At 36.6% G+C, this 20026-nt stretch overlaps 2 protein-coding genes across 8 annotated transcripts in view; one reads left to right on the forward strand and one right to left on the reverse strand.

Moving 5' to 3' along the window:
• Positions 1-8786, reverse strand: part of SPATA48 (spermatogenesis associated 48) — a 57827-nt gene extending 49041 nt beyond the window's left edge. The window contains exon 1 of the mRNA XM_032244482.1: positions 8027-8786. Coding sequence (XP_032100373.1) covers positions 8027-8579 — 553 coding nt within the window. The 5' untranslated portion in view covers positions 8580-8786. The remainder of the gene's footprint in view (positions 1-8026) is intronic.
• A 2632-nt stretch (positions 8787-11418) lies between these two features.
• ZPBP (zona pellucida binding protein) overlaps positions 11419-20026 on the forward strand; it is a 116577-nt gene continuing 107969 nt past the window's right edge. For 4 of the 7 annotated variants that reach the window (XM_032244239.1, XM_032244240.1, XM_032244241.1 and 1 more), the window contains exons 1-2: positions 11423-11591; positions 14797-14877. In XM_032244239.1, coding sequence (XP_032100130.1) covers positions 11465-11591; positions 14797-14877 — 208 coding nt within the window. In that variant the 5' untranslated portion in view covers positions 11423-11464. Of the gene's footprint in view, positions 11592-14796; positions 14878-20026 lie in introns of all 7 variants that reach the window. The other 3 variants (XM_032244243.1, XM_032244245.1, XM_032244244.1) reach the window with 2 other exon arrangements.

The raw sequence follows: 20026 nt of genomic DNA on the forward strand, positions 1-20026 counted from the left end.
AAAAAAAAAAAAAAAAAAAAAAAAAAAAAACACAATAAAAGTGCTTTTTCAACAGAAATATTTACTATTAGAAGCTAGACTGTGTGATCGTAATTCATTTTTTAACGGATTATTTAATAACTTTTCTGGAACTTTTAGCTGTGAGAACAGAATAGCTGTGGAATTTCTGTAAAAGGCTAATTATAATAGTGCAGAATCACTTACTATTTCTTACTTATTATTGGAAGATACCTATTGGGTACTAGATATCTGTGTCTGTGCACATGGACATGTTGGGGATGGTGGTGACACAAGGTGAGTCTGGTTATTATGCAGACTCATGAATTATTATCACTATAATTCACATAGTGATAGATTAGAAGTTCTAAAATCTAGCAAATATAAAAAGCAGCCTTCAAAAATATTTAGTACACTGTAACTGGAAGCCAATGGGTGTATATTTTTCATCTTTATATAAAGAGGGTTTTGAGGTGCCTGTGAGCAAATGGAAAGTAGAAACATAGTAGGTAATTTCAACACAGTGTGGCAATACAACAATAGCTGAGCTCAGAGTGCTGTGCAGGCGCATGGGAAGGACACCTAAGAATACCTCGTTCAACCAGGTTGTCAGGCCTTAGGGACATCTCCCTGAAGATGACACCTGATCTAATCTTGACAATTAAGTAGAACTTAGAAGAAAAGAGAAGTAGAGAAAGGGTAGTTATTCCAGGAAGAGAAACAATATGTGCAATGGTAGGCCTGTAAGAGCATCTTAATGTGTATTAAAAAAAAAAGTTACATATAGCAGATTGTAAAATGTTAGATAGGAAATGGTAGAAGATAAGGAAGAGAAATAGTCTAAGTTCAGGGCATGAAAGCCTCGGACGTAACCTGCAGATGAATTGCCCTTGAAGAGTTTTAATAAGAGAGATTGATTACTTTGATTAGGGCAGGTGACTAGCATAGGTGAAGATAATTGCAGTGACTCTGGTAGTTTCCATAGAGATCATTTCTGCTAACCCATGGGGCTTCTGACTTGGCTCACTATTTCATAGTTTTGTTCCATGAATTAATCCAACTTGGCAAAATGTAAATTTAAAAGTTAAAATTTGTGATCAGGATGGACAATACAGAGATGTTGAAGCATGAGAGAGATACATTTTGAGAGGTGCTTAGGGCAGGACAGGTGCTCCATGGCTATCTGTGGATGCCACTCAGGTGGAGCGCTATCACAGATGTCATCTATTTAATATTATATATATTATATCATATGCATAATTATATATATTATTTGATAGATGGCATATAATATATATAATGCATATACTTACTCTCTTTGTTTTCCAGAGTGACCTTCATGAGTTATTTGACCCATCTGAGCCTCATTTTCCTCATCTTTATTGACTATTGTCAGGGTTATAAAGACTATAATTAATACATACAAAGAAATAAGCAAATTATGGCGTATGGTTTAAATGCTCCTGTTTAAAATTAACAATTAATAGCTGTAATATCATTTAGTGCTAATGTAGTAATATCATTTCATGATGATGATAATGATGATGATTGATGATGACAATTCAGCCAATATTTGAGAAACTCAGGAAAGAATCTGCAATAGGGATTTGCAAAGGAGAAATAGAGAACAAGTGGATGCTGGCTAGTCTGTGGGTTTAGAAGGGGCAGTTAGAGAGTAGAGTGTCAGCCGACCTCTCTGCACTATTGTTGATTTTGAAGCTTGAGGCAATCACATGAGAAGGATGTGGTAGCCTCTAGGAGCAGACAGTGTCCCCCCGCTGACAGTGAATGAGGAAACAAACACTTTAGATAGAAGAAGCTGGATTCTGCAACAATCTGAATGAGCTTGGAGGTTGATTTTTCTCCAGACCCTCTAGGTAAGAACCAACATAACACCTTGATTTTGGCTTTATTTATTTATTTTTGAGATGCAGTCTCACTCTGTTGCCCACGCTGGAGTGCAGTGGCATGATCTCAGCTCACTTCAACCTCTACCTCCTGGGTTCAAGCAATTCTCCTGCCTCAGCTTCCCAAGTAGTTGGGATTGCAAGTGCGTACCACCATACCTGGCTAATTTTTGTAATTTTAGTAGAAGACAGGGTTTCACCATGTTGGCCAGGCTGATCTTGAACTCCCAACCTTAGATAATCCGCCTGCCTCAGCCTCCCAAAGTGCTGGGATTATAGGCATGAGCCACCACACCTGGCTGATTTTGGCATGATTATTATTGTCATAGATTCTAAACAGAAGAGCCAGGTGACATTCCCAACTTCTGATCCACAAAACTGTGATTAATGGTTTCACTTTAAGCTGCTAATTTTGTGTCAATTTGTTACAGCAGCAAGAGAAAACGAATACAGGCACAAGTGAGAGGCCTAAGCAAAGGGAGAAACGGAATGCTGAATCCCATTATCATTTCAGTTTTGAGAACCATGAGGATAATTCTGTCTGTGACACAGCTGGACAAAGGAAATTCTCTAGAATCTCTCATGCCAAAAGCAACAGGACGGCATTTTGTGGTATCTATCTTATTTGGAGCCATTCAAACAACTGCTTTGACAAAGGAGAAAATTAGGAAAACAATAAAAGTTGAATTATAATATTAAGCCAGACTAGAAGAAAGGACTCTGGACGATGAATTATACCTCAGAGTGGGTCATCAAATTTCAGTCTCAGTGTGAAGGTATCCTTTCCTCTGTTTCAGTATCAACTATTTGCAAAACAAACAACCCTAAAACCTAGTGGCTTAACTCAACCATTTATTCTCTCCCAGAATTCAGAAGATAGTTGGGGGTGATTCTTCTTCACGTGGTGTCAGTTTTAATAGCTGCAGAGGTTGAAAAATGGCTTCACTCACATGGCTGGCAAGTTGGTATTGAATATTAGCTGGGGTCTTAGGTGGGCATACTGGCAAGTGTCTTGTATTTGTTTCTGTGAGCATAGGTTGGTCTTTCAAGGGATAGTGACTGCGATCCCAGAGAAGACTCTGAAGAGAGCTAATCCCAATGTGCAAGTACTTATCAAGTCTCCATTTGCACAATGCTTACTGACATATAATTGGCCCAAGCCAGTTAAATGTCCAGGCCCGATGTCAATGTGGGAAGTAAACAGACCTAGTTTCCTGGTAAGAGTGGCAGACACACACAGGAACAGGGTGAAAAACACACACTTTTGGACAAGCAGCCATTCATCTCTTCTTCATAACTCACCATCCCACTTCATCACTTTCATACCACAAGGCAAATGTCAAGTCTTCTGTCAAGGAAAGCACTGTATAGTATTTTCCTTACTTCTTAGGAATTTAAAGTGTTTGAAACCATGATCGTATTTTTATTGTGGGAAGGATTCATGTGTAACCTATAAAATGGTATGAGTTTGAGGGGGTCTGCCATGAACCCTATTTTCCCATAGGCCCTGTTATTTGTATTACAAAACACCATAATATTGTGCTTTTAAGGAATGTGAAAACTGTAATATAGGAGAAAAAAATCAAAGGCCACTCTATGTATTTTGTCTTCTTATCCACATATTTTCTATCATCTACTGGTTATAGAGAGGTTTTCATAACACTGAAAATGCCCTTTGTTAATGGTCTTACTCGAGTTATCTTTCTTAATATAACTTAAGTAGATCATTTTTTGTTGATTTTTAAAAGGACAAATTTAGGTTTAGTTGCTTGTACATGATGTTTTTCTATTCTCTATTTTATTTATATGCACCAAATATCAGAGCTTCAAAATACATGAAATAAACATTGACAGCATTGAAGAGAAAAGTAGGCAGTGCTACAATAATTGTTGGATCCACTTTCAATAAAAGAATGATCAGACAAAGATCTATAAAGAAATAGAGAACTTGAACAACGCTATAAAACAATTTGGCCTAACAGAACAATTCACCCAACAACAGCAGAATATACATCTTCTCAAGTACACACGGAATATTCTCTAGAATAGATTATATTTTAGGCCACAAAACGCTTCTTCATAAATTTTAAAGGGTTAAAATCATGCAGTGTCTTTTCCAGTCAAAATAAAACTAAAAATCAACAAAAGAAGGGAAACTGGAAAATTAACAAATATATAGAAATTAAACATGATGCCATGAAACAACCAAAGGATCAAGGAAGAAATCCCAAAGGAAATGGGAAATTATCTTGAGAAAAATGAAAATTAAAACAACAACATTTATGGAGAATGACCTTAGCAAGATGGCAGAGTAGGAAACTCTGAACATCCTCTCCCCAATTAACAAACTGATTTAGCAATGATTCATGAACACGTTACCTTTGTGAGAAATATAGAAACTAAGTGAGAGGCTCCTGCACTTTGAAAGAATGCAAAACAGACTTACTGAAGCTAATAAAAAGATTTGAGTGAGTCACCCTCTTGCAGATTCCCTCCCGCTGGTGCAGTGCAGACAGTCAGGAAGAGATTTCCTAGCTCCCAGATTCACTCAGGGTTTACTCCTCTTGATTGATTCCCATGTTTAGCACCCCAGCTTTTCCAAGGGGGCTCCCCAGAGGACTGGCTTCTGTCTTGCCAGTCCTGGAGCCCTGAGAGGGGTCTAGCACAATCGAATGACCCAAGAGCAAATAGAGATTGCATTCTGGACTGGTTGATAGCACAGATTCTCCCATATGCTCAGCACAGAGTAAGCAGATTTTTAAAAATCCTCACTCTCAGCCCCCTAGAAAAAGTTGATTCATCCATGTGTCCAGTACTCCAACTCTGTATTTGTCTAAAGAACTAGCATTTATCTCACCAGTCCTGGAACTCTAATGAGTCCAACATAGTTTACCTCCCTGGGGGAAGACAGAGAAAGCAGCCTTGGCTTATAGATGCCACAGATCTAGATCTAGAGATAGTCACCATAGATCCAAGAGTTGAGCCAGACTCCAGCTTTTCTGGGGCTGCCCCTCAAAACAGCATCTGTCTTATCAGTCATGAAACTCTGATGAATCTAGCACAGTCTAGTTGCCTACAGGATAATGAAAATGGGAGTTTGGGCTAGTAGACACCATAGCTCACCCCCTGCTCAGCATAGAGCAAGTGAACAAAATCCCATCTGTCAGATTCCCTTGTGAAGGAAAAGAGTTGGCAGAGGTTCCCAAATCTCTGGCCAGGCTGATGGATTAAGGTCTTCTTTACAAGACCAGTTCATGAAAAATGGAAGAAGTGCCTGCTTTGTCTAATGTGCAGAAACCTACACAGAGAGTTAAGGAAAATGAAGAATCAGGCAAAGGTTTTCCAAAAAAGGAAGAAGATAAATCTTCAGAAACCTATTCTAATAAAATAGAGTTAAAAAATGTACCCAACAGAGAACTGTCACAAAAATGCTCACCAGGGTCAAGAGAATCAGAAATGAAGAGATAGCAATACATAATAGTAGGTAGATATTTTAGTACCTCACTTCTAATAATGAATAGAACATCAAGACAGAAGATCAATAAGGAAACAGAGAACTTGAATAACATATAGACCAAATAGACCTAATACACAGAAATTTTGTTCATATGCTACAACATGGGTGAACCTGGAGGACATTACTGTAAGTGAAATAAGCCAATCGCTAAATACAAATACTATATGATTTCACTTAAGTGAGGAACCTAAAGTAGTCAAATTCATAGATAACAGAAGATATAAGGGCTGTTGCCAGGAGTTATGGGAATGAGGGAAATAGGGGGTTGTTTAATGGGTAAAGAGTTTCAGTTTTGCAAGATGAAGTGAATCCTGGAGATGGATGGTGGTGATGTTTGCACAAGGGTGAATATACTACTTCATACTAATTAACTATAGAGATAGTTCTGGTGAATGTCTGTACCCCCCCCACAGCCCCCCGCATTCAGGTACATTGAAGCCTAACTCCCAATGTGATGTTATTTGGAGGTGAAGCCTTTGGGAGATAATTAACTTTAGGTGAGCCAAAGAAGGTAAGACCTCCATGATGGCATTAGTGTTCCTTTAAGTAGAGGAAGAGATACTAGAGCTCTCTCTGTCTCAATTTTTCTCTCTCTCTGTCTCTTTCGCTCTGTCTATTTCAGAACTCAGGGAGAAGGAAGCCTTCTATAAGCTAGAAAGAAGGTATTCACCAGCAACCAAATATACTGATTCCTTGATTCTTGGCTTCCCAGCCTCCAGAACTGTGAGAAACAAATATTTGTTTTTTCAGCCACCCAGTCTTTACTATTTTGTTATAGCAGTCTGACTTAACACAATGGTTTAAAAAATAGAAAGACATATAAAGTGATATTAATATTGATATCAGGAGGCTAAAGTGGAGAAAAATCAAGAGAGTGACAACAGACAAGATCTATTTCTTCCGTGATAAGAAAGGCTGGATCATCTACCGCAATGAGAGGCAGAGTTCTCTAAAGGATTTGAATATAATTAGAATAAGTTTAGATTAGTTAATTGGTAGATGATAAAGAAAGGCAACTGGATCGAGAAAGGAAGTGTTAAACCCAGTAAAAGGTCTAGACAAGTTTGGAATGGGGTGAGAAGAAATCAGCAATATAATATTTTATGATCTTTCTTTGATATTTGTGAAAGTCCACTGAAGAGCATATGAGTGTGTGATTTAATTAATCCTGAGATGTTGTTCTTTATGAGAATGCATTAGAAATAATGTGTATTTAGGTTTGCTAAAACCTGAAAGTATCTATCATTTTCAATTAATGATTGTTTCCAGGATATACAAAGTCATTGAAAGTCTAGGACAAATTATATTGAACTCTGTCCCCAAATTGCAGGTATTACTTTTTGAAGCTCTTAATAGCTAATAATAATAGCTACTATTAATGAAATGTTTTATCAGGTTCCAGAGATTTTGCTAAGCACTTTAAAAGTCTTAATTCATTTGATTCTTACAAGTGTATAAAAGAAGTACTATTTATTTCCAATTTATGTATGAAGAAACTGAAAATTTTAGACTTGTTACAATCTGACATTCTTTATTTTAGGTATTTTTACATTAATTACATCAAATGGCCCTTACTATTATATTATGATTTATTACTATTAGGTGAGTTTTACAAGTAAGGATACACAGGCATAAAGAGAACAGTAACTAGTCCTGGGTCATATAGAAACTGAGCTTTTGCTAGAGTTCAAGCCCAGACATTCTGAGTCAAGTGCTTGTTCTCTGAATTCCTCTGTTTTACTGATTCAGACAGTCAAATACTTGGGACAGATGAGCTCTGTACTTGGTTCTGACTTGTTGGTGCAGTCCGTTAACACCATTTTAGCCCTGTATTAGCTTTACTAAACCATTTCTTCAACCTATATTTTTGTGGAATAAGCTTTAAAAGTCTTCCTATAGTATCTGGCCTTTTGCTTTTCACAAGCTAAAACATGTTGATGATCTCTTTACATTCCTGCCTGCCAGGCAGCTTTTATACAGGAAATAGTACCTATGGCTTTCCTTTGGAGGTGTTTCTCATCATTTTTGGGGCCAGGCCTGTGACCATTTAGAGGAGTTCTTACAGAGAAACCACATGGTGCAGATGTCGGTAAGGGGTCATCAATCCTGCCTCCATGGCTGTGGAGCTATTTATTCAGCGTTTCCTTCATTTCAGCTTCTGTTCTTATTGGAGTAAAAAGATTTACTTTCAAATACTTAAAATTTTCACATTTTATTTCAGCCCTTAAAACTAACAGTTTCATAATCAGTGAATTAATTCTTTCAAGGGAGAGAGACAGATACGGAGGATTTCTATACAATTATCAAAGTGATACATAAATTCCCCTGTGGTAAAAGAAGATTATCCATATATCTAAAATAAGTAATGTTATATACTTTGTGTTGATCACTTAATTAATGAATTTTTTTAAGAAAAAATTTTGTTTTACAAATAAGCTTATAAGGTTTATTATTCCTTTGTTTCTTACAATCTGTAATTTAAAAAGAAAACTTTTTTCAGATCATTGTAATCTTGTTCATTTAATTGCCTACATACTGACTCTTATGTCCATGCTCTCTTCCTTCGAGTATTTGAAACACATAAAATTCATGTCATTTCATTTACCTCCAAGTCTTGCTCTGATAGAAATGTCTGGTGCTTCTCTGGAATTCCATCTCCTGTTCTGTTGCAGTTCTTCTGATAGAATTTTTTGCCTTTTTATTGTTGTTTGAAATCCTGTATCTGGTCTGGGAACTCGATGTTGAGGTTTCACATCACTAAAATCCACTAGGGTTGGTATGGTTCTGCCAATGCCAGGATTTAAATCAGCATCACCACCAGGACTCATAAACCCTGAACAGGAATCACCTAAGGTCACATCATCCCGAAGTGGAAATAATGGATAACGTGGCCCATATGGTGGAGGATAAGGGTAATGTAAATGATAGTCTGGCAAGACTGAAGGGGGATAAGGGTGAAATTTAAGAAAAGCAGGGTTGCATTTATTTTCAAATCTGCCATAGTTATGTCTGTTCTCAAGACCTTTCACAAAAGGCATGTTCATTTTTCTTAAGAGATCACAATAGTGTGGGTAATCTATATTCTCAACAGTTCCTGAAAGGATGGACCTTTTAGAGATACTTATCTTTCCAGGTGTGTTCTGAATCTCTACATCCATGGCCTTTCTCTTTAGAGTTTTTGGTTACTATAAAGTAAGTATTTCTGATAATTCTTTTAACTATACAAACTCTATTTCCAATAACTAAAGATCTGAGTTAAACTAGTACAAAATTGACTCAGCTTTCTAAATGTTAGCAGATAATTTTGTTTTCCTTTTTAAAGTAAACCTTTTCCTCCACCAAAGGAAGAATAGGGCAATGAAGGAACAGGACAGAAGGAGAAAAAAGCAGAGTCCTTGTTGCTTGGCAACAACTAGAACTCTTAACACATTGAACCATTTATTATGTACATCATAATTTAATTTGTAAGAAAACAAAAAATAGCCTTGGCACTAATACTTCCATGATACTTTTCTCCCCAGTGCTCAGGAAAGCTGTGTTCACTTATTTTAAAAATTTTCCATAAGTTAGTATTTTATGGATATAAAATTTAAGGAGTGTAAATAAAGCAGAGAATTCAGTGACAATATATTTTCCAAAAGTATATATGTGACTACAATTAAGTATTTATAGATATAACCCTTGCTGTCTAAATAAATGTAAATCTAAATGCACTGTACAATATAAACATGTATTACACTAAAGTCAAATTGATATATCTAATTTTTAAGAGGAACAGAAAATTATAGTGAAAGTACAGGTACATCTTTTACATGTCCTAAATTACCTTTACTTCCCTTAAATTTACCATGGTGTCCAGAGTAAGAATAGTAAGTGTTTTAAACTCATTTTAGGGAACCGCAATAGGGTATCAGCTGTCTACACACAAAATATCATTTAAATCACCTAATACACTGGTTCACTTAAAAGCTCGTTTACCTGGATAATTTCATCTTGAATGAGCTTCTATTAGGGGAAATCTGAATATTAGAATTTGGGGTAAAAGGTCACATCATCCTTACTGCAGTGAATATGTTAAAAGAGGCAAGATTCTAGCTTTGAAGAGTCAGGCACTTAATTGTTAATCAGGCCAACTGTCAAGGGTGATGATATCTTTGGTATCATCAGAATGCCTATACCCCACTGAAAGTCTTTAAAATTTTGAGATATACTATTAAACAAGTGGGGAGATTAAATTAGGTGGTTAGCCTGTCAGTTTGAAATCCCTCATCCAGATCATAGCATATCAAGTGACAGTTTTTAGCTTACCCATTATAACTCATTTCTTCATATCAAAAGTGATAACTCATTTGTAATTAAGCATTCTATATTTAGTTGCACAAACTTCATTCTTCAATGTATTTGCACCAACTGCTTAAGATTTATTTCTATCACAGCTCTGCTCCCATTAAACCCATTAAGTAAATCCTTCCAGCAGCAGAAAAGCAGAGGCAGGTGTCTCTTTCAATTCCTCTAAAACAAATTTTTGCTATAAATGGCCTCTTAGGTTGTGTATGGGACAATAATAATCCCCATAAGTTTGTACTTAGAATAGATCCTTTACGAGAGACTGATTAACAAGAGAAAAACGTAAGCTTATTAATATATTTCATTTATATATGAGGAACACCCAGAGAATGAGAAGTTCTCAAAGAAATGTCCTTGAATTCCAGCTTGTATAGCATCTTCAACAAAGACTAGGAAATTTTTAGAGATGTGAGAAAGGAAAAGGACTTTGAGTCTCTACAGGCAGCAACTTGGACTAAGCAAAGAAATCACAGGCAAAAAAAAAGTTGGCTGGGCGCAATGGCTCACGCCTGTAATCCCAGCATTTTGTAAGGCCAAGGTGGGTAGATCATGAGGTTAGGAGTTCAAGACCAGCCTGGCCAAGATGGTGAAACCCCGTCTCTACTAAAAATACAAAAATTAACTGAGCGTGGTGGTGGGCACCTGTAATCCCAACTACTCCGGAGGCTGAGGCAGAGAATCACTTGAACCTGGGAGACAGAGTTGCAGTGAGCCGAGATTGTGCCTCTGCACTCTAGTCTGGGCGACAAAGTGAGACTCCGTTTCAAAGAAAAAAAAAAAGCTATTATTAATTCCTCTGATATCATTTCATGGCTATTGAGGGTCTGAAGCTGTCTTCAGTGGTTAACCTTTGTTTTCCCTGATAAAGAAGCAGGGCAGGATAACTTTTGTCTTTCTACATCTATGTCTTGCTTCTAGGTAAAAAGAGGCAAGGTAGACAGCTCTCCTGCATCTGCTGCTTCTTGTCTTCAGCACAGCAATCCTTCATACGGGAGAAGGTACATTCTGGTCTCCCCCACAGGATAGATGGTTTTGTATATTTTGCTGTATTTAGGTGATACTATAAGATGATCTTCCAGTCTGAGTATTTTAGAAAGTAAATTTCATCTGTGGTCGTTTCCTCGTTCTTCCATCAAGCTACTTTCTTAGTCTAAAGGCCTTACCTTTAATTCCTACTAAGTGTGTATTGCATTTATTTCCCAATTAAGTTCCACACATCCATAAAATACTAGCCGCTGACATTACTAGATCAAAGCAACTCACTAGGGCTGTACACGTCTGAACTCATACATTTTCCCTATCTGTTCTCCGAAACTGGGCCCCACATCTACCACCTGGCATATAAAAAGAGCTTCCTTCTGATCACAAATGCTACACAAAGGTAAAGGCACAGGCGTTGGGATCCAACATTGCTCTCTCAGCTCTACGATTTTCGACAAAATCGCTTATGTTCTTGAGGATGCCTTGCGTGCCAGTGTTGTCCTGAAGGCCCAGGGTACGCTCAGCACAGCAGGCAAGTGAAGGCCCCGCAAGCGGAGACACAAGCCATCCCCCGAGCCTACCGCCCGGCGGAAGTGGGAGTACGTCCATCAGGTCCGTCGTTCCGGTACTCCGCTCGCCAACTTCCGGTGGAGGTGGGCCCGCGTTGCCTAGCGACCTTAGGCGCGGACTGTGGGCAGGCGACAGCGGCGTGTGGATGGAGGCCTCAGTCCCCGGCCGGGCGCGGCGGGGCAGGCGGCGGACCCGGGCCGCTGGCTCCCCGCTCTCTCGGGCCGCCGTCCTCCTCTTTCTTTCCGCCTTCCTCGTGCGGGTGACCGCATCAGGTGAGGGTCCGCGCCGCCCGGCCTGCGCCGCCGGGACAGCCGCAGCTCCCCTCACTCTTCGAATTTGCCTTTTCTTGTGTCACGTGCGTCCGGTTTATATAGAGACACCTTGCTCACTAAACGAGACAAGGAAAGTTTGTTTTGTATAGAAGTCGTTCAGAGACACTCTATTTGCATAGAGAAGTGAATGACGGGAAATTAATGTATAGCTAGATGACTGCATCACCCACAGTTGAGGTTTTCAAATTAAACTGCTTTGTTAATAAACTCCCTGATTAGTCCATGGGTCATCTGCCAGGTTTGCATTTCAGTGTGTGAACTCTGTAATGATGTGTTCGGCGTATTTCAAAGTGAGTAGGCAACCTGCTGCTTTGAATTTATCCGTGATGGTGGAGCACCATCTATTGGTTTTAGCTGTAAAATGTAGGAAATACTCCGATTTTAAAATGACCACTAAAGAATTGAAATACTTTCCTATACTGTTTTAAAAATACCTTTAAGGTACTATGAGCAAACACTGAAGAAGGAAGTGAAGGTTTAATTGAGCTGTTACTTAACTAGAAAGGTTTTTGGCTGCATTATTTTGTGTTCAAATTCTAGACTCATAAAACAAAATATCTCCCAGAATTGATAAAATCACAGAGATTTGCTTCAATTGAACAAAGTTGTTCAAATAAGGAATAATGATAAAAAGAAGTCCTCCAAGAATATAAATGTAAAAGGAATGTGGGGGTAGGCAGGGGATGCGGGAGGAGAGAGGAAGTAAATGAAGCGACTAGGGATTTAAAGATCAAAGTCCAGGCATCAGGAATCCAAAGAGTATCTGAATAGCCGATAGCTATCAATTGCCATGTAGGAGAAAGATGCTCCTCGGATATGATTCATGGTCGTGTAGTAGGTGTGAAAAGGTGTGTTTTTATTTTAAAAATTTACTTGGCGATCTTTTGATTCAATAATGAGATTATACCTATGAGGTATAAGAAATAGTATAAGCAGTTAGTATCTTAATACATAAGTGATGAAAAGTGAAGGCCTCTTATATAGAATTTTACAATTCATACAGTATCCTCATTTTGTACAGTATTCTCATTTTGTACAGTAGCTATAAGGATAGAATTATTATTAGTTCCATTTTGCATATGAGAAAACTAAAGCTCCTGGAGTTTAAAGTGATTTTCCTAAAACCAGTAAGTGGCAGTATTAGGATTTAAACTTACGTCCTCTGGCTTTGAATACCACATCCTTTTCTTTGCACTTTACTATTCCTGTCTGCTGAAGGCTATTTGGGTATAATGCTTAATTGCATTTTTATGCTGCCCCTCACAGCATTATGCCCATCACATTTGCTCATGTAGCAATGAAGACTTTCAAAATAAATTTCACAGTATTTAACGTTTACTATGTGCAAGTTATAGTATTTGATACTGATTCTTGATAAGTTAACATAAACATTGATCCCGCTATCATTGGAGCATGTAATCTGATAAGGAAAATGATATGTGTGCATCAAGAGTTATGGTAAAATGTAAGCCAGTGTCTAGAAGGGTTTTTCTGATGTTATCTTCTAGAATTTTTATAGTTTCGGGTCTTAGATTTAAGCCCTTGATCCATCTTGAGTTTATTTTTATATGAGATGAAAGATGAGGATCCAGTTTCATTCTTCAGTATGTGGCTTTCCTATTAACCAACTCATTTAGGCAAAGATTTCATGACCAAGAATGCAAAGCAAATGCAACAAAAACAAAGACAAATAGGTTGGACTTAATGAAACTAAAGAGCTTTGCAATGCAAAAGGAACAGTCACAGTATAGACAACCCACAGAATGGGAGAAAATCTTCACCATCTTTACATGTAATGAAGGACTAACATCCAGCATCTACAAGGAGCTCAAACAAATTAGCAAGAAAAACAAACAATCCCATAAAAAATGGGCTAAGGACATGAATAGACAATTCTCAAAAGAAGATTTACAAATTGCCAAGAATCATATGATAAAATGCTCAACATCACTAATTATCAGGGGAATGCAAATCAAAACCACGATGTGATATCACCTAACTCCTGCAAGAATGGCCATAATAATAATAAAAAAAAAGATGTTGGTGTGGATGCAGTGAAACGGGAACACTTATACACTGCTAGTAGGAATGTAAACTAGTACAACCACTATGGAAAATCGTGGAGAGTCTTTAAAGAACTGAAAGTAGAACTGCCACTGGATCCAGCAATCCAACCACTGGGTATCTACCCATAGGAAAATAAATCATTATATGAAAAAGATACATGCACACACGTTTATAGTGGCAGAATTCGCAATTGCAAAAACATGGAACCAGCCCAAATGCACATCAATCAACAAGTGGATAAAGAAACTGTGGTGTATGTATGTATGTATGTATATATATGTGTGTGTGTGTGTGTGTGTGTGTGTATATATATATATATATATAATAATGGAATACTACTCAACTATAAAAAGGAGTGAATTAATGGCATTTGTAGCCACCTGGATGGGATTGGAGACTATTATTCTAAGTGAAGTAAATCAGGAATGGAAAACCAAACATCATATATTATCATTTATAAGTGGGAACTAAGCTATGAGGATACAAAGGCATAAGAATGATACAATGGTCTTTGGGGCCTTGGGTGTGGGGAAAATGGTGGAAAGTGGGTGAGGGATAAAAGGCTACAAATTGGGTTTAGTGTTTATTATGTGATGGGTGCACCAAATCTCAAAAATCCTCACTAACGAATTTATGTAACCAAATACCACCTGTTCTGGCAAACCTATGGAAATTTTAAAAAAAGAACTATTGTACTATAGTGCAATGTAGAATGAATGTTATTTAAAAAGATGCTGGTGGTGTACTGTGGCAGGTAAGAAGTGCTAAGGATAAATAGGAGGTTTTAAGGAGAAGGGACTTGTAATTTGGCTCTTGAATGATGGGAGATTTGAACTTTTAATAATGTAGAGAGTACTCTAAGTGGATTTAGAAAAAGAGGTAAGATGTAGGGAGAAACAACAGGTAGATTAATTTTATCAGATAGTATCAGGGGAATAGAGTTAGAATAGTGATAACAACTGTCAGAGGAGACTGAATTATGGCTCTCCCCTTCAACTAAGACGAAAGATATTGTGATACTGTACTTGAATATTTTTGAATATCTAATGAGACAAATTGTTGATCTTTTTTTTGATAGTTGGGTATTTGGTTCGATTACCGAGAAGCTTTCGCTTGACCAAAGATTCAGTGAAAATAGTGGGATCAACAAATTTCCCAGGTATTCATAAATATATTTTCACTAATTTAAAAAAAGTTATTAGCATTTGTTTAAATGTTATCAGAGTTGTCCAAAAGGCTAATGTTCTTCAGTTATCCTAGTCTCCTAAGGCCCTTTTCTTTCTGCAGAAGTAGATTAAAGTTGTTTGCATATGGCTAGACTCATCCAGTTATAATACTTTTTGCTATAACTGCTTAAGTGTACCAATAATAATTATTTCTAAAAGTTATCTAAAGTTGCCTGTACTGGATTTTTATTATATAATAATTAGCTGTAATATTAAATATATGTAGTACAAATATGGTAATACAAATCATACATATTTTGGATTCAAAGATTTGCAGTCGTCACATGAAATATAGCAACTACAACTTGTTTTGGTGTTTTTTAAAGTTGTGGCAAATTCACATGCCATAAAATTCTTCCTTTTAAGTGTACAATTCAGTTGCTTTTAGTATATTGACAAGATTGGGCAACCATTACCTCTATCTAATTTTACAACATTTTCATCACCCCAAAAAGAAAGACCTAATCCATTATGCAATCATTCTTCAGTCCTGGAAATCACTGATCTCCTTTCTGTCTCTATAGGTTTGCCTCTTCCGGAAATTTCATATAAATGGAATCATATACAATGTGCCCTTTTGTGTCTGTCTTTCACTTAGTATAATGTTTTTGAGGTTCAGCCATATTATAGAGTACATCAATACTTCATTCCTTTTTAGGGTGTAATAGTATTCATTTCTTTACCTAACAGTACATATGGGACATATGGTAACTCTATGTTTAATATTTTGAGGAGTTGCCAAACTATTTTTTTAAAAACTTGAGTTATTTTACTTTCACACCAGCAATGTATAAGAGTTCAAATTTTCCAAATACTAAACATCGTTATTGTTGTTCATCTTCTTTTTTTTATAGCTATCTTAGTATGTGTAAACTGGTATCATTGTGATTTTGATTTGCATTTCTCTAATGACTAATGATGTTGTAACCCTTCGTGTGTTTTGTGACTATATAGATATGTCATTTGCAGAAATGCCTATTCAAGTCCTTTGCGCATTTTTAAATTGGGTGGTTTTCAGCTGGGTGTGGTGGCTCATGCCTGTAATGCCAGCACTTTGGGAGATGGAGGCAGGCAGATCACAAAGTCAGGAGTTTGAGACCAGCCTGACCAACATGGTGAAACCCTGTTTCTACTAAAAGTACAAAAAATTAGCTGGGTGTGGTGGTGTGCACCTGTAATCCCAGCTACTTGGGAGGTTGAAGGCAGGAGAATCACTTGAAGTTGGGAGGTGGAGACTGCAGTGAGCCGAGATCACACCATTGTACTGCAGCCTGGGTGACAGAGCGAGACTCCATCTCAAAAATAAATTAAAAAATTGGGTGGTTTTTGTTTTGTTGTTGAATTGTAAAGTTCTTTATATATTCTTTATATCAGATATATGATTTGCAAATATTTTTCCCATTCTGTGGATTGTGTTTTCAGTTTCTTTGTGTGTTCCTTGAAGCCTGTGTTTTAAACTTCGATAAAGAAGTCTAATTTCTATTTTTTGTTTGGTGCAGGTGCTTCAGGTATCATGTCTAAGAAATTATTGCCTAATGATTAGTCACAAAGTGTTATTCCTATGTTTCTTTATAAGAGTGTTGCAGTTTTAACTCTGATATTTAGGCCTCTGATCTATTTTGAGTTAATTTTTGCATATGGTGCAAGGTAGAGGTCAAACTCATTGTTTAGCACATGGCTATCCAGTTGTTTTATCACCATTTGTTGAAGAGATTATTCTTTCTCTTTTGAATTGGCTTGGTACATACTGAAAAGCGATTGGCCCCAGATGTATGAGTTTATTTTTGGACTTTAAATTCTATACCATTGATTTATGTATCTATTCTTATGCCGATACTTTGCTATCTTGATTATTGTTGCTTATAATAAGTTTTCAAATCAGTAAGTGTGAGTCCTTCAAATTTGTTCTTTTCAAGATTGCTTTGTCTTCTCTGGGTCCCTTGCAATTCTATATTAATTCTATAATCAACTTGTCAATTCCTGCAAAACAGTCTGTTGAGATTTTAACAGAAATTTCAATGAATCTGTAGATCAATTTTAGGCATATTGTCACCTTAACAATATTAAGTCTTCCAGTTAATGAACTTGGGGTGTCTTTCCATTATTTCCGTTTATTTAATCTTTAATTTCCCTCGATTATATTTTGTAGTTTTCAGTGTACAAGTGTTACATTTCTTCTGTTAAATTTGCTCCTAAATATTTTATTATTTTCAATGCTGTTGTAAATGGAATGGTTTTATTTAGTTAGTTTTTGGAATGTTCATTGCTAGCATATAGAAACGCAATTGATATTTTCGTATTGCTAGAAACACAATTCATATTTTCATTGATATTGTATAAAACTGATATCAGTTTTTCACATTAAGTTTGATGTTAACTGTGGGTTTTAGGGAGTTCCCTTTAATTCCTAGTTTGTTGAGTACTTTTATTGTGAAAGGGGTTGAATTTTGCTAAATGATTTTTCTATATGTATGATGATGATAATGTGTCTTTTGTTCTTTATCCTCTTAATATGATGTATCACATTGATTTTTGTATTTTGAACTTGGTTTGCATTCCTGGGATAAATTCCAGTTGATTATTGTGTATAATCCTTTCTTATGTTGCTGGATTGGTTGCTGGTATTTTTAGGATTTTTTTTATGGTTATGTTTGTTAGGAAAATCGATCTGTAAATTTCTTGTGATGCCTTTGATTTTGGTTTTAAGCTAATACTGGTTTCATAGAACAAGTTGGTATGTATTACATTCTCCTTTATCTTTTGGAAGAGTTTGTGAAGGATTGTTGTTAATTCTGTTAATTGTTTGGTAAAATTCACCAGTGAATTCATTTATTGCTGGACTTTTCTTTGTAGGAGGTTTCTTGATTATCAATTTAATCACTCCTTTTAGGACTATTCAGACTTTCCTTTTCATTATGACTTTTTTATGAGAAATAAACTATTAATCAAAGGTTACTTGTGTGTGATAAGTTGCTTCTTTCTTGCAACTTTCAAGATTATCTCCCTGCTTATGGATTTTGTCAGTTTGATTATGATGTGCCTGGCTATGGATTTCCTTTAGTTTATCATAGCTGGAGTTAATTGAGATTCTTGGATATGTGGATTCATGTTTTCAATCAAATTTGAGATTTTTGCCATTATTTCAAAAAAATTCTTTTTATCTCTCTTCCCTCTTTTGAGACTGTGATTATGCATACACTGATATGCTTGATGGTTTTTCACAGGTCTCTGAATTATTGATCTTTATTCTTTTTTTCTTCTTTTTCTCAGACTGGATAATCCAATGTTGACCTGTCTTCAAGTGTGCTGATTCTTCTGCCTTCTCAGTTTGCTACTGATTTCTTCTAGTTAATTTCTCATTTCAGTTATTGTACTTTTTAATCTGCAGTTTATTAATAAATAATTTTTATATCTTTACTGATATTTCCTGTGTGGAATATCATACATTTTTATTACTTTAGACATGGTTTTCTTTGATAAAATATAAAATATGTAACTTAAAATCTTTATCCAGTAAGTCCAATATTTGGTCTTCCTCTAACATTTGGCCTTCCTTGGAGTCTGTTTCAGTGGGCTGCCTTTTTTTATGCATATGGCCATATTTTCTTGGTTTTCTGCATGTCTCATATTTTTAGTTGAAAACTTGACATTTACAATAATACGACATAGCAACACTGAAAATAAGATTCTTTCTACTTCCCAGGGTGTGATGTTGTTGCTGTTTGCTGATATTGTGTATTTGTTCAGTGACTTTCTAAACTAATTCTCTAAGTTGTATATTCTTTATCACATAGCCACTGAAGTCTCTGCATAATTAGCTTAGTTAGGCTATTGATTGGACAGAGTTTTCATTAAACATCTTGAACCAGTTAGTGTCCTAGCCTTTGCTGAGGTTGTCTTTGTGCATATTGTAGCATACCTTTTAGATAGTTGGCCACTCGACCTTATCTTTCACTTTATGCTGTTGCAGAACCTCAAATTCAGCCAAAGATGAGAACTTAAGGCCTCTTCATCTTTACTGAGCATACAGATTATCCTGGGCATGCACACAATCCTTTACCTGCGTGTGGCCTGGTATTTTTTTAGGAATGTTCAGAACAATTCAAAGTTCCTGTGGACATGCCATTCCCCAGCTTTTCCTCTTAAGGTTTTTGGTTAGGCTATTGTTTTCCCCATTTGTTACTCACTGTATCAGCAGGCAGTCACAAAGTTAAATGAGGGCCTCTAATTGTTTGTAACGAGTTATTTTGGGGAAAGGCATTTTGCAATAGGCAAAGTCCAAGTCAGATCAAGTATGGACAGCCTTTAAAGTGAGATCTTTTGGGATATTGACTCACAGGTCACATACTGACAGTACTCTGGGAAGGAGGCTTTGAAGACATTCTAACCATGCCTACCCCCATCATTGGCTGCCAGGCCGCTGGTTCTCACTGTGATTGTAGACTGCTGATTGTCAAAGCTCCTTACTGCAGAGCTGAGGAAGGAGGCGTGGGAATCAGGCAAGTAAAGATGCCACAAACTCACTGTTCCTACCGATTGTATTAGTTCCTTAGGGATGCTGTAACAAAAGAACCACAGACAGCGTGGCTTAAATTATAGAAATTATTGTCTTATAGTTCTAGAGGCTAGAAATAAAAATCAAAGTCTTGGCAGGGTTGGATTCTTCTGAAGGCTTTGAAGAAAGGATCTGTTCCAGATATTTGTCTTTGGGTTTTAGGTTGCCATCTTTTCCCTATGACTCTGTGTTCTCTTTTCTCTGTATTTGTCTGTGTTTCCAAATTTCCCCCTTTTATAAGAACATCAGTAATATTGTATTTGGACCCAGTCTGATGACTTCATTTTAACCTGACTTCCTCAGTAAAAACTATTTCCAAATAAATTTATATTCTGAGGTACTGGAGATCACAACTTCAACATATTAATAAGAGAGGGAGGACACAATCAACCCATAAACCAGATCCAGTTGTTTTTCTTGAATAAATGTTTTCTGGATTACTGTATTTGGTTAATTTTGAGTTTGAGTTCTGGAAATATTTATTCTGATAATTTCTACATTTTTCCTCATTACTTTTGTGAAGGAGA

Source organism: Sapajus apella, unplaced genomic scaffold (assembly GCF_009761245.1).
Source record: "Sapajus apella isolate SASKATOON/1434 unplaced genomic scaffold, GSC_monkey_1.0 scaffold54, whole genome shotgun sequence".
NCBI lineage: Eukaryota > Metazoa > Chordata > Mammalia > Primates > Cebidae > Sapajus > Sapajus apella.